Here is a 14,220-nt window from a genome sequence, read left to right on the forward strand (position 1 = left end):
TAATAACAATATCCTGTACAGTTTGACTTGTACATTGGAGGAACAATTATATAGCTCATAAGAGCCATACAAAGGCAAAAGGTGATATGTTAAAGAGCTTATAAAGGTTATGTATGCTGTTCTTCTTGATACATCCCACAGGAAGACTTATTCTGCTATAGAAGAGAAAGTAAAACTTTCTTAGAAGTGTTTTTCCATTGCTTAAATGACTTTCAAAATGTATCCAATGTGTCCAAATGTAGTGTGAGCTAAATGCCAGTAGAGAAAAAATTTGTCTAATATTTTAACTTCCTTTTATTTTTCATGCAAATTATTTAACTTTTGACAAGTCATTCTGCCTAATTAATACCATTTTAAATGTATATGTAAATTGCATATTTTTACACAATTATGACATGAAAACAAAGGTTATATATATATATATGTATTTATTATTTTTTTTTCCATCAATTCTGGTAATTTATAGTCAGTCCTTGTTACTTGTCCCTTACATAGACAATCAAAGGTGTGCCTTGCTTGTGGGGAGTTCACCTCCTGCTTGAAATGAGGTGTGCTCCACTGGTGAAGACTGAGATTCTCAGTACTCATTCCCTTTTTTCAGTATCAGGCTCATTTATTTACTCAATTTAATTTGCACGGTGTGCTAGGCAATACATAGGTGCTTCTTAATCCTAAAACAGAAATTCATTTTCTACATGAGACAGCTGTTTGCTTAATTGCAATCCATGTAACCAATAGTAAATAAAGTGCAAGAACTTACATAACGTAAAAGGATGGTATCACTACTAACGCCACACAAACTAATGAGAAACTGCAGTGTTATTCTAAGGTTGTTACTCCATTTTTCATTGTTGGCCAAAGCATTCCAGACATTTTCCATCTCTGGTCCAGGAATTTCATCTCCATACTGCAAAGGATCATAGGAACACATTTCTTGAAATGCATACAGGATATAAACATGCAGATCTCCAAACTGAAGGCATGCCATTTTTTGAGCATTTTCTCATGCAATACCAACAGTAAAACACTGGAACAAATGACAAAATGATGTTTTCAATAACCACTTGACGGAGTTCAGAACATACATTCTATTTAAAAGAAATACATTCTATTTCCACTTTGGAAAACAGCAGCTTTGTCTGAAGAAAGCACAGTTATTCATCTTGGAACAGAACTATATTTTTGGACATAACTTACTTGATGAACTGTTGGTGGGTGGTAAAGGTGATACCTCAACAAATCCAGCAACACATCCCATAGAATTACTGTTTTAACGCCATAGAATTCCTCTAACAATATCCTAGAGACTTTGTACTAGCATATCATTAATGACTGAATATCAAGCCCTGGGATACAGAACAAATACCAAAACTGTTCTGGTGGTACAGCCCCTATATTACTTCAGGCACACAAAACAATAGTTCTGGTTCAGTTACAGGGCCTCAACATGGGGCAAAGAAGAGATCCTGAGCCTACTGCTATGCAGCATGGATTGCAGTGCAGAATGTCTGGTATCAGAGGCAAGGAGGTATGTTTTGCATAAAAAAATTAAGGTCTGAATATTTTGGAAATTGCTTTATAGGGTCTTGCTTATATATTTATTTATTTGTTTTACCTTTGCTGTCATATACATGAGATTATTAAGAACCAACGAGGTGGCCTCTGGAGAGCCCCATCCATTGCCTTTAAGTCCACTTGTGACTGAAACTTCCCCTTCCTTGTCCTTTAGTTCATCTTCTGGAGTGGTAGGGCTTGAACCAGGGAGGAGCAGTCTGTTGTCTACAAGTTCAATATTATGAAGCCACGGTAGCAGATAAGTAAGCATAATTTGTCTTCCATTTGGATGTGTTGTTGGAAATCGCTGGCTTACCTCTAAAATAGTATAAGTTTAAAAGTATGATATGTTAGCTTACATGTACTGCTCCAGTCAGATTCCTGATGTATATTACATCACCTGATGGTCTTAACCTCGCAAACCAGAAGCATATAAAATCATGTACTTCAAGAAGAGAAATATAATAATAGCAAGAAACTGGTCAAATCTTTTGTCTAAAATACCTAATGTAGTTCTAACACATTTTGGACTATCATAGTTTGGATACAGAAAGTTACTACCTGTTACAATGCTATCATGCCATACCATATATTAAGTGAAATATGCCTGCAAAGAGGAAAAAGGATAATTTGGGTATTGGCTGCTATTCTAGAATTTCAAGAGTTTTTGGGGAATTACAGAAAAACATACAACAGTGCTCTGCAGAATTACAGTGTCCCATTAGAATCCATTTGTCTAAGCTATAGTATAAATTATGGGGCACTTACAATATTGAGTTTACAAAAACATCTTGCAAGACTCTTATTTCCCATGGGGAGGCCTGTAAAACTCACAGGTGGTTGCAATCCTGAGTGTTGTCTGAAGTGTAATACACAGTTTAAAGAACTGGCACTGTAAGGGAGAGAGATCTGGGAAATCTGTGATAAGATTTTCTATCTTTTCTTAAAAAAATCTTCAAGACATAATGTTGCCGTGCACAATTATAATCCAAACCCCATACTTGCCCAGGTGCTAGCGAAACCCTCGCTAGGGCCAAAAGGACCACCGTGACTCATCAAGAAAGGTGGCAAAATGGCGTTTATTAGGAGTAATCAATACCTTATATACCTTACTACTTCGTCTACGCCCCCTAGGGCACGTTTGAAATGCGCGCGCCCAAAGTACATCACTAGATAGGGGACGGAAGAGGCTGGTTTACTATCACCGTCACATCCCGAAAAAGCCCCGCTACCGCCTATATGCTTGTACTACAAGGTTCAGCCTCGTTAGCATCTACAACAACATAAACTAGAATCTAGACGTATGTAAAGGGACTCTGCTGTGTACTGTGTAATGTACAGACATTGCATTGCAGTATTTAAAAATTACAGCACCACATCAGGAATGGTCTCAGAGTGAGCATATTCTAAATGCTCCTCCTGCAGATCTGATTCTTCAACATTTTTCTCCACAACCCTGACACGATGTATTTCTGATAAAATTAGAATGATAATAAAAACATGCAGATGTGGCAAAGGTGGAGATCCCTCCTTCAGAATGAATTGAATATTTGGCAAATGTTACATGGACACAGGCAAACAGTCTTCCTGATGTTAAAGTCATGTGCATATGGAGTGAAGAATTCTATCGTCACAACTATCATCTATATAAACTAATCTAGGCCAAGAATCACCCATTATTGTTAGAGTATGCAAATGTCACTTTAACCTATCTTGGGCTCCTGTAATCTCAAAGCTACCCTAAGGTGACACAAGTGGAACAAAAACTCCCAACTGAGGTATTCAATATTCTGTAACTTATATAAGTACCTCTAGGAAATATATGTTACATTGCTAAATTTGAATTCACCTGAAACAGATCAAAACCAGGACAAGCTAAATCTATAAACAGAATTGCCATTTACAGATTGAAATATCTCAGTAGTCCACTATTTTTACAAAAATGCGTGGAAGATATGAAGTAAAATAGATACAGATACCTGAAAAAAGCGGAAGGGTAAGTTCAGGATACATCCTCGCTAGTTCATGCGAAAGAAGGGCAAGTGAGACACTATAAAGAGGTGGCAACGGACCATGTGTACCATACAAAATACTGCCTGGTCTTTGCTCAGCTACCTTTTTTGAATAAACGAAAAGCTTTGATTCAAGAATCTGTGAAAGAGAAAAAAAAAACACAATGAGAAAAATTCATTGACTCAGAAAATGTCAGAACTTCCAGATGTAACAGAATGACCCACATGCTCCAAATCTGAAAGACCCTATCTTTTCCCCATTAATTTTTCTATTAATATTCCCAGGAATATCTAAAGCCACAATAAAATGATTTTTTTTAATTTTCAAAACAAAGCTACAAAGCAAACAAACAGTGCTCTTTAAGGAGCTCACACACACATTAAAATACAAGACAGTAGGACACACACATTCAGTTGTTTTTTCAGAAAGCAGCTGATACGTGCCTGCATGAGTTGCATAGAAATTTCATAAATCTCCCTGTTGGTGTCAGAAGCCTTGAACAGCACCAAGTTTAAAAGCGTCACAATATCAAAAGGATAGTTCCTAGAAGAATAAACGGCAGATTTTCATGAATGTTGGTGAGGAATGCAATTTACATTCACCCTGATTTAGTGCGTAATATGACTTAATGAGAATGTCATCTTCCTTTTCTCTGTTCTATCCCCAGAATATGGGAAAGGGAGTTCTTATGAACACATGCTGTTTGATCAAAGGGCCATCTGGTGAACTGGAAGAAAGAAGGGATTAGTTGTAATTATCTTAGACTAATGCTTAAGAATGCACTGAGTTACCCACAGAGAAAAATGCAATACCTGTTTCTATAGCTGTCAATTCACCTTAAATTACAATGTAAACTGTTCCTAGAAGAGGAGAGGAGATGGCTAGAATAGATATTTTCAAGGATAAAGTACTTCCTAAAACAAGCAGCAGTTAAAATAGACTCTTTGAAGAAAAGATACTACCACCAATATGTACATTCACACACATTAGGAATTCTATCATATCCAAAGACTAAAAACAAAACCTGCTTCAGTTGGATTAGATGATCTTGTAGGTCCTTTCCAACCTTGTGATTCTATGTGATTCTATGAAAATCCACTAAGTCAACATTTATTGTAATGGTAAATATATTAACAGAATATACCTTCATAATTGTTCACCATGGGAGTGACTTCCAGAACATGTTATGCATATTATCACCATAGAAGCAATATATGTGAGGACCATAAACTGGAAGTCACCGAGCATTTTGTTCTTTGCAGAAAAATAAACATCAACAATGAGATAACGCTCATTTTACAAGCAGTTTCAACAGTGTTCTCTCCAAGCAGACAAAATGGATGATAGAGGAAAAACAGACCAAGGTTCGAGTGTTAATAAAAACCCTCAAGTTCATAATCAGACTTTCCCTTCAAAGATTATGCAGATCACACTCACTTTTCACTGTAGACGTGGGAATGATTAGTTTTTAGGACACAGTGGCACTGGTAGCACAATCTGAAGAGAGGAGACTGACTGAAGAAGCGACTCATTTATTCATTTGTGTCACACAAAAAGCATCTTAGAAATTGTGAACACAATTCAATTCATATTTTTAAAATCTCAGTATAATGCAAAATATATTTGGGTTGTTCCTGTAAGAACAACATAAAATGAATTCTAAAATACTAGTCTTGTTTTGATTTCCTGTATCTCACATTCTCTGTTGGAATCAGCTGATCAAATGTCTTATCAAATTATTTTTTACTTTTTTAAAAGTCTTGAAAAGCTTAAAAAAAATAATTACAAAGTCCTGGTGCAAAACACTGTTTTCTATTTGCAACTTGTAGCTCATGCTTCTTTTGTACTAGTGACAGCGATATCAGACCACAGAAAAGTAAAAAGTAGCCAATCAAATTAAAGCAAGTTAGAAAAAGAACAAAGTAGCTATTTTCAAGCTAATAATATTTAGAACTTAATATTTTTTTTTTTTAAATGAAGTAAATGAAAGTAAATGAAAATACCAGGCAAAATCTTTTGAAACCAGGTCCATATTGCAAATTACACTGTTGTGGATATTTTGTATCTCCCTGATGAAAACAGCATAAAAATGGCACAGATTTCAAGTGTGTATATGACAGCAGCAGCTTCTAACAGGCAAATCACCTTGTTTCCAGAATCATGGAAATAAAACAATACAGTGCCCAAGAGCTGTTTGAGACAACATAATGTATAGGGATGATGATCAGAGGGGCTGGAACATCTCTTACGAAGACAGGCGGAGGGAGCTGGGCATGCTCAGCCTGGAGCAAGGAAGGCTGTGGGGTGACCCCATTGGCAGCCTTCCAGTATCTAAAGGGAGCATATAAACAGGAGGGGAGTCAACTCTTTAGCAAGGGTAGATAATGGCAGGACAAGGGGAAATGGTTTTAAGTTGAGGGAGGTAAGATTTAGGTTGGATGTCGGGGGGAAGTTCTTTAATACACAGAGAGTGATGAGCTGCTAGAACAGGTTGCCCATAGAAGCTGTGGGGGTTGGAGATTTATGATCCTCGAGGTCCCTTCCAACCCAAGCCATTCTATGATTCTATATGACTAACAATTCTTTATAACACAAGCTGAACCTTCAATTCAGTGAAGTCTGACCAGCAGCATTCTGGAAGGGATCCTGCCTGAGTTGTTACAACTGTGAAATGAACGTATCTGCAAACCCAGCATGGCACCCTATGCCAAAACTCATAATTAGACCCTTTCTTCCATAAGCAGCTAATTTCAGAGAAAAGACTTTTTCAGCGGATGTCTAGGAGGGCATGCCAGTCAGCAATACATGACTTTAGGCATTTTGGCAGGAATACTGAAGTCAGTTTCCCCACTCTTCAAGATATATTTGGTCATTTTGTCCATTTTGCCCATGCATATTTCTCCTTTTTCCCTTCACTCAAACAGCTGTTCTCTTTGTCCTCCACACAAGACAAACCAGAATAGCAACCAACAAGAAACAGATTTACCAGTAATACATTATTTTTCATTCTGGAGATCAATTAAATCTGCTTATACCAGCAGAGAGTGAAAATACACAACACACAACCAGACATTTTGTTTTAGAAATAGCAAACCTGATTTTATACATGTGCTGTAATGTACTGTATACATATAATTAGAAATGAATGAATACCTGCTTCCACACACAGTTGCAATTGCTTTGAAGCATCCAGAGGCAAGCTGGTATGATCCAGTATAACATCGATCTATAGCCCAGTTGAAGAGATTAATCTGATCAGGATTCAATTCCAACAACAGGACTACAACTTCACATCCAAGCTGGTGAACCTGAGAATATAAATGCACATGAAAACACAACAGGTGAAATAAAAATGTTACCTAGAAATTTTAGAGCAATATAAGCAGAATAAGGGCAAAATGTAGTACTCAAGTAAAAATAAATACGAAAATGTATGATAAATTTCTATGGGAGATATACTATATCAAATGAGCTATCAGCGATATGAACTTTCCTGATGGACACTGTACCACCTTAATCAAAGTATCTCCACAGCTACAAATATCTTGTGGCTGAGTCTTGGCCCACGCCTTTCTGCTCCTTAAGTAGAATACAGTAGTGGAAGAACTAATAACCTAATGACTATGCATATTCTGACAACAAGTGAGTTAACTACTTGTAAAGATGGCCAACATTATTTAATATTAACAGATTGGGTAGGATCCTCCTCATGCAAATCTGAGCTGCCTGTACAGTCAATACAATTTAGTTACAGTCCTGAACTACAGTGACTATCTTAGTGGAAACTAAATTATTTTATCCAATTTAGGAAAGATTCTCTCAGTAGTTATTTCTACCTACTTCCAATTTGTCTTAATATTTCTGATATGTTTCATTTTTTTCAAAATCAATTATCATTCATACAGTGTGTGCCATCTAGCTTCCAGGCTTTGCTGCCTCCTTTTTTTTTTTTTTACCCTGGTATGCAGTATCTGTTTTGGTAGAAGGTAGAAGGCTTTTAGGGACAACAGTGAGTCAAAGGCTGAGATACCACAAAGAGAAAGATTACAGTTCTCTCTCCACTTCATGCAAGTCACTAATCTACTCCTTTGAATTCTAGTCTTTTTCAAAGGAATGAGCTAAACAGCTACAAAAATTGAAATATCATCGGATAGTTACAAGGTCAACAGAGAAATTCATCTGCACAGAAATGGATGAGGAAATGGCAAAAATAATTTACTGCATGTTCTTAAAAATACATATATACCTTTATTTCCTCATCTGAATCATTTATCCTCTTGATTTCTTTGATAGATCTACCTACTTACTTTCACTTATATATATTTCACCAACATCTATGTCACTGAGCAGGAAGGGATTTTACATTCTCATTCCACAGAAACTTGAAGAGGGTGGGTGGAAATACAAATATTTTTGAGCTCATGCCATTGTTAGTGTTTATCATCAGATTAAAGGTTTTGCTGCAAGCAGCCATGAGCCACAATGACGTAACCACCAATCAATCCGACTTATCCCGGGACCTCAACCGTCTGGGGGAGAGAGACATAAACATGGATACCATGAAGTCTTCTCTCAATTTATTGCTGTGTCACACTCCTTATATACCATCCTAAATCCCATGCAGATGCGTACACCCGCTGCATAAAACCCGATGCGTGCGAGAGAACCTGTACACACACCTACCTAAACCCCCACCCGCTAACTCTCAACCTACAGGCCATAACTCAGCAATTCTAGAACACTCCATCAACTCAGAACTACTGTATGCACTCATAAATCCTTACAAAAACAACTTAGTACCCCAACACCACAAAGTAGTTTTTTAGATTATTGTTTACATATGTTACACGCTAAGAAATAAGATTTTCTGTTGAAATACTTTTTAAATCAACTGCACATTTGTATTAGAACTCTGCATGAAGTTACGGTTAACTGTTCAAAATAGAATTTATACTATCATAGTTCTTACAGTCACAGACTCCTTACTTGTGTAGCACAGATTAATAGTATTCACCAGTGTTACATTTAGTTAGTACTTACACGTAAATCTTGACAAGCGAGAATGTTATCAAGCCACTTGTATAGATATCCGTCAGGGGAAAGACCAACATTGTCAAATACTGGTCCACAGCAGAGCACTGCTGACATGGCCTAAAAGAAACCAAGGGACTTCAGTTATTAAAAATAAGTAAATAACAACAACAAAAAAATGTAAAAAAATGACATTAATAAATCTCTGAGAATTATTTCAGCCCAGATCCAGGCTAACAAGGATGCCATTTGTTTTTAATTTTGAGGGAATTGTGTGGCGAAAATAGTTACACAGTTCATGTTGATAAGATTGCTATAGACATTTTAGACAGGCATACGTGATACTCAACTGATAGCATATTTAATTTCAGAGTTGAATCCTCCCAGTGAATCTGATATGTTAATGAACTGTTAAGTTAAATAAAATTTTAAAATGTATCCTCGTTTTCAAAGTAATTAGCCCTGAAAAGTGTCCACAAAGAAAACAGTGCAATACTGTTAAATTCAATGATTCCGCTGCATATACATATACCAACACAAAAGCAAGCATCAAGTATGACAATTCAAAATACTGTTAAATAGAAGGAATTAAATCCCATAAGTACTTGTATTTTGATTGAAAAGTTTCGATTATGGATTTTGACAGTGGAACTTTAATACCTTTAATGCACAATATTGGTATCTTGTAATCTGATGATTTCTATCACTGTAACGGTCCAGGGGTGTGAACATAATACTGAAAGGTCCTGCCCACTGGCTGAATAAGATGAAAAGGTGATGTCTCAAGCTCTGCTGGGGGAAAAGAAATCTCCTGTGGTGAACTAAGTGAATAGAAATAGAAATAGTTATGATTTGTTAATTTTAAATGAACATTAATGCAGCAGAGATGATAACATGAATTTCTACTGAGAACTTTCTCTAATGTTCAGTATACACTCTACTTAAAGTATGTAAGTTCCTTTTTCAAATCTATCAGTGAATTAGATACATCCTAATTTATTTATATTTACGCTAACATGTCCGTCTGGCTTTAGAAACACCACAGAAGAAACTAATTTCAGAATCATTCTTTTCATGGCCTCTTTCATCCCTTTAGTGGCAGCTATTTACTTGTTTTCTTCCAATCCTGAGAATGTAAACTCATCTAATACAGTAATAGACAGGGACATGAAATGAAAGAAACCTGATACCAGTTTATTTCTGACAAAAGCGTGGTATACTTCCTGAAGAGCTGAATTACTTGAGCAAAAGAAAAACACTGATGAATTCTTAACCACAAAGGGTTTAAAACATGATAAGAACATGTTTTAGAGAACAGCCTTAGTCCCCCTAAGCAAAACACTATGTACAAAGTGTAAGAATGTGTAATGAAGAGAATAGGAAATTCTACTTGGCAACTGTTTTTCACCTATAAACCATGCTGGAAGCTAGACAGTGCCTAACTAGACAATACTAACACAAATCAATATGAACAATAACTAAAGATGATAGACGATGACACTATAAACATTTGTTCGCTAACAGTTACATGTTATTGCTTCAGTAGTCATTGACATATTTTAAAGATGTCACATTAAAGGAAAATGTATCTCTTCATAGAATTGCATACCATATTATTGAAATGCATCAGTTATTATTGCATGCTCACAAAACATGCAGTTTAATCATGTAAAATTCATAAACCATGCAGTCCTTTGTTTTGTCATGTGCAAAACGAGAGAGTAAATGTAAAGGACACCTTTACAATTACTCATTGTTACTAATATTGGCAACTGCTAAAGAAATCCTGCATTTACAATGAGCATAATTCAAAAAGGAATAAAGGAAAGAAATTCAGTATTTCATTTGTTAGCAGCAGCTAAAAACTCAAGATCAAAGGGGAATCTTTTTACTTAAATGAGAAGAGCAGGAATGCCATTTTTTTTCTTATCTTGTTCAGCTACTGTACATTTTTTGTGTGTTTTATCTGAATGCAACCATACGATTTTGACATTTGCAGCTTGAAACTTACATTAAAGCACTTGTTTATTATTAAATCTCTTGCTACACTCTTTTAAATTCCTTTGCATTCATTGTGACAAATGCTGTTATGTCTTGTCATATATAAACTGGAGATTGTAGGCATATATATATATTGAGTAAGCCCCAAACATTATCTTTCAGTAATTACATGGAGGTTTCTAAAGTATGTTCTTTCCTGAATATTTTTGCTAACTGAATTACATTATATTTCTGATTTTTCCATTCATGAAAGGTATAAAACCCATCAGAAATCTTTGATACACAACTACAGTCAGATATCAAGGTAAACACACCTTGGGCAGGATTTCCTCTACAAGTAACAGCATACATTTTCTGCTCCTACCTGTATTTTTAAAGGCCTGTCTGAGTTTATAAAGAGTGGTAATAAAGTCAGGGGGTGGCATGTAAGGCCTTACATTAAAGAGACCCAGAAGGTCACAGATAATTTCTTAGCTGGGCTTTTAAAGAGAAGGTTCTTATGTATGACTATTACAAGCTTTGACATGCTTTACTGTTTTTCGATCTGACTCATCACAGACATTTGAACTTCTGCTCTACACTTCCCTTCACATTTGCAATATGACAATTAACAACCAGCAGCAAACAGAAAAAACAAATGACTTTTGCAATAGATACATTAGATGCAATGTAATATATAAAGGCAATTCAGCACCATACCTGGAACACACTGAATCAAGTTGGCAATCATTGCACTGAAATGTGCTCTCATATCCTTTAGGATTTCAACTTCTTTATCATTTTCAGCTTCCAGAAGCATGCGAGTCAGATCAACATACTCTAAGAACAAGGCTCCAAGGGCCAATGTATCTCTTTCTAAGGCTCCATTTGTGCTAGCACAAAGAAAAGTTGTACATTAAATACAATAACAGTGTAGATATACTTTAGCATCTTAAAGAAACACAAAAATCCTTTTTCAAGTAATATATTGACATAAACTCAAGTGTTGTAAACAGTGAAAATTAATTCACTTAAAGAGCAGTATTTAAGATAAATGATAGTCCTACCTATCACTTATAACACCAGCATCAGCAAGTAGTTCAAAAATTCGCAGTAATTGCAGTCTTAGTAGATCTCGGCGTTCCCGACGTTTCTTGTTCTTGAAGTTTAAAGGAAAACAGTCATTTTGATATGCATAAACGTACACGTGAAAAACTAGAAACTGTCTGCAAAGAGTAGATCTAAAAATTCTGATTCAAGTGTTTTCTTAAAGATGGAACTTGAGTGCTTTTGGATATTTCATAGTGACATTGACAAGTCAATACAGAATTAATTATAAACACATCTTTGTCTTTACAACTATTATTGAAGAAACTGTTAATAGCTACCTTAGTCCCCATTGAACACACGGAAATGAGATCATGAAATACTGGATAAAAAAAGGAATTATTCAAGGTTCCTGTGCTATCATCATATAGTACACACATTCGCATTAGCCTTACACCATCTACATTGTACACTTGACTCACTGTAAAGTGAAAGATCAGCTACTCCAACTTCAGAATTCTAATATTTTGTTAACCATTCTTGAACTTGGTGATGCTGCAGTTAATTTATCACTCATATTCAAGTTAGCTCCTTGCAGACAACACTCCTGTACACTGATCTTGGCTATGTTGGCTGCAATGGTTGCACACAGTTAAGATACTCTTCCAGCAGAACAGTACTGTTGTTCACTGGCTCACTGTATCTCATTATCTTCTAGAAAGCTGCCTTTTCTGTGTCATATTTTGCTTTGGAAGTACTCGAGGATTCTTCCTTGCTGAAGGGCTAAAATGACTCGTTTCCCTCTATCTTTCATCCTCACTAAGAAAAAACCTCAAAGCTGTTTTTTCCCTCAAAGAAATTTGCTGCTCGGACATAAAAAGCTCAGACAAAGCTCTAATTTTCCTCTTCACAATGTATGAATAGCAATACTGAATCAGATCAAAGGCTTATCTCACCTCATATTCTGGCCTTGCTGATGGCCAGTGGCAGGTGCTTGGGAAAAGAAAGTGACACTTTCCCTGCTTATTCTGACTCAGGACTGACTGGCAGTCAACAGCAGTTCAGCCAAAGGTTTTATTCAAATCATTATGCCATTTGACTTGTCCTACTTAAAGGCCTGATTCCTGCCTTTTATGCTTTAAGGGTTCTGGAAAGGATACGTGGAGAGAAAAATGCCTTTTTTTTTCTAATGCAGTATTGAACATGTATGGTTGTCTCCTGCACCTGCATCAGAGCCAGTGCTGTAACACTGCCCCTTGGCAAGCTCAGCTGCAGTGCCCACATGGGGGATCTTGTGTACAGCACATATTGGTTTACCCCTAAAATTATTGCCTGTACTGATAATTCTCTTTCTGTGGCACGTCTGTTCAAAAAAGTTATTTCTGATGTGTTGGATAGCTGCCTACTCACATGGAGGCCTGCCATGTTCTCTATTGCTACCTGACCCATTCAGACACCCTTGGGTTTACCAGTGGTGGTGCTTACTGGAAGGTGGCCTGATTTGTATCAGGAGAAAGATGGGAATTCACACTGTGGTCTCTTCTCATATATCTCTCTCTTATTGAAATTTCCATGCAAAGTGGAAATGGCAGTTAATGTTTGCCAGACAGAGAGTTATTAAGAACAGTCCACACAAAACTTAACATGAATGAAGTCCCTGCAGAGTGTCTTTTTTGTTGTTGTTTATTACCATATTGGGAAAAGCTGAGATCCTCTGCCTATTCATGATTTATGTTCTTTCTGTTCACTATTCTCTGCATGGCTTCTGTGCTAAACACCATGACTTGGCAGACAGGGATAACATGTCAAGTCACCACGAGGGTAATTTAATGCTGCTGCTGTGGAAAACAGTGGAGTGAATACAGTCTGAAACTGCTGGAGAACCGGGTAAACTAGCCTGGGCAGAGAACAGTATCAATACACTGCTTTCTGTATTCAGCAGAACTGCATGGACATGAATGCTGTATCTACACTGCTAAACAGAGACAAGAACTTTTCACTGTCCCAAAGTCAAGTGGTACAGATGCCTCATATTCACACTGCACCAGAAGACCCCAAGAAGTCTGGCTATGCCCATGCTGCCTAGCAGGACTTATGCAATACCTCTCTTGTTCACTGCTAGTTTTCTACAAATGCCCTGCTGTAACATGAGTTACAGTGCTTTTGTAGCATGACTTTGAGATAGCAAACGAGGGGAAGCACTGCAGAGTAAAAGCAGCTGGGGAAGATGAGAAGACTGTGTACGGTGGCTTGGTGCCTTCTGGGGCTTGTGCCTGTACATTCTGTACCACTGATCAAATTTAAATTAAACCAAGCCTTAATGCAATTATTTAAGCTGTGTTCCCATATACAGCTACTGTTTCCTGCACACAAAGCTTATCTGAGGATCTTTATTTTTTCAAGGACAAGAAATTTACTATTTTTAAATTCACTCTGCAGTTTAAACAAACTGCTATATTTAATTGCTTCAACTGACCTCTGGTCTTCTTTCTAGGGCTTCTTTCATCAGTGGGTGAAGTTCTTCTACTAGTTCCCTAAATTAAGGGAAAAAAAAAAAGGTAAATACAATCCAGTATCCTCTGACAAGCACCATTT

The 14,220-nt window shown here is 36.7% G+C and overlaps 1 protein-coding gene across 5 annotated transcripts in view; it reads right to left on the reverse strand.

Moving 5' to 3' along the window:
• Nucleotides 1-14,220, reverse strand: part of FRY (FRY microtubule binding protein) — a 235,717-nt gene that overhangs the window by 62,529 nt on the left and 158,968 nt on the right. For all 5 annotated transcript variants that reach the window (XM_072361601.1, XM_072361602.1, XM_072361600.1 and 2 more), the window contains 10 exons: nucleotides 14,102-14,159; nucleotides 11,646-11,737; nucleotides 11,299-11,471; nucleotides 9,259-9,419; nucleotides 8,608-8,718; nucleotides 6,721-6,875; nucleotides 4,011-4,110; nucleotides 3,534-3,705; nucleotides 1,616-1,872; nucleotides 761-907 (listed from right to left, as the gene is read on the reverse strand). In XM_072361601.1, coding sequence (XP_072217702.1) covers nucleotides 761-907; nucleotides 1,616-1,872; nucleotides 3,534-3,705; nucleotides 4,011-4,110; nucleotides 6,721-6,875; nucleotides 8,608-8,718; nucleotides 9,259-9,419; nucleotides 11,299-11,471; nucleotides 11,646-11,737; nucleotides 14,102-14,159 — 1,426 coding nt within the window. The remainder of the gene's footprint in view (nucleotides 1-760; nucleotides 908-1,615; nucleotides 1,873-3,533; nucleotides 3,706-4,010; nucleotides 4,111-6,720; nucleotides 6,876-8,607; nucleotides 8,719-9,258; nucleotides 9,420-11,298; nucleotides 11,472-11,645; nucleotides 11,738-14,101; nucleotides 14,160-14,220) is intronic.

The sequence above is a fragment of the Excalfactoria chinensis genome, chromosome 1 (genome assembly GCF_039878825.1).
Source record: "Excalfactoria chinensis isolate bCotChi1 chromosome 1, bCotChi1.hap2, whole genome shotgun sequence".
NCBI lineage: Eukaryota > Metazoa > Chordata > Aves > Galliformes > Phasianidae > Excalfactoria > Excalfactoria chinensis.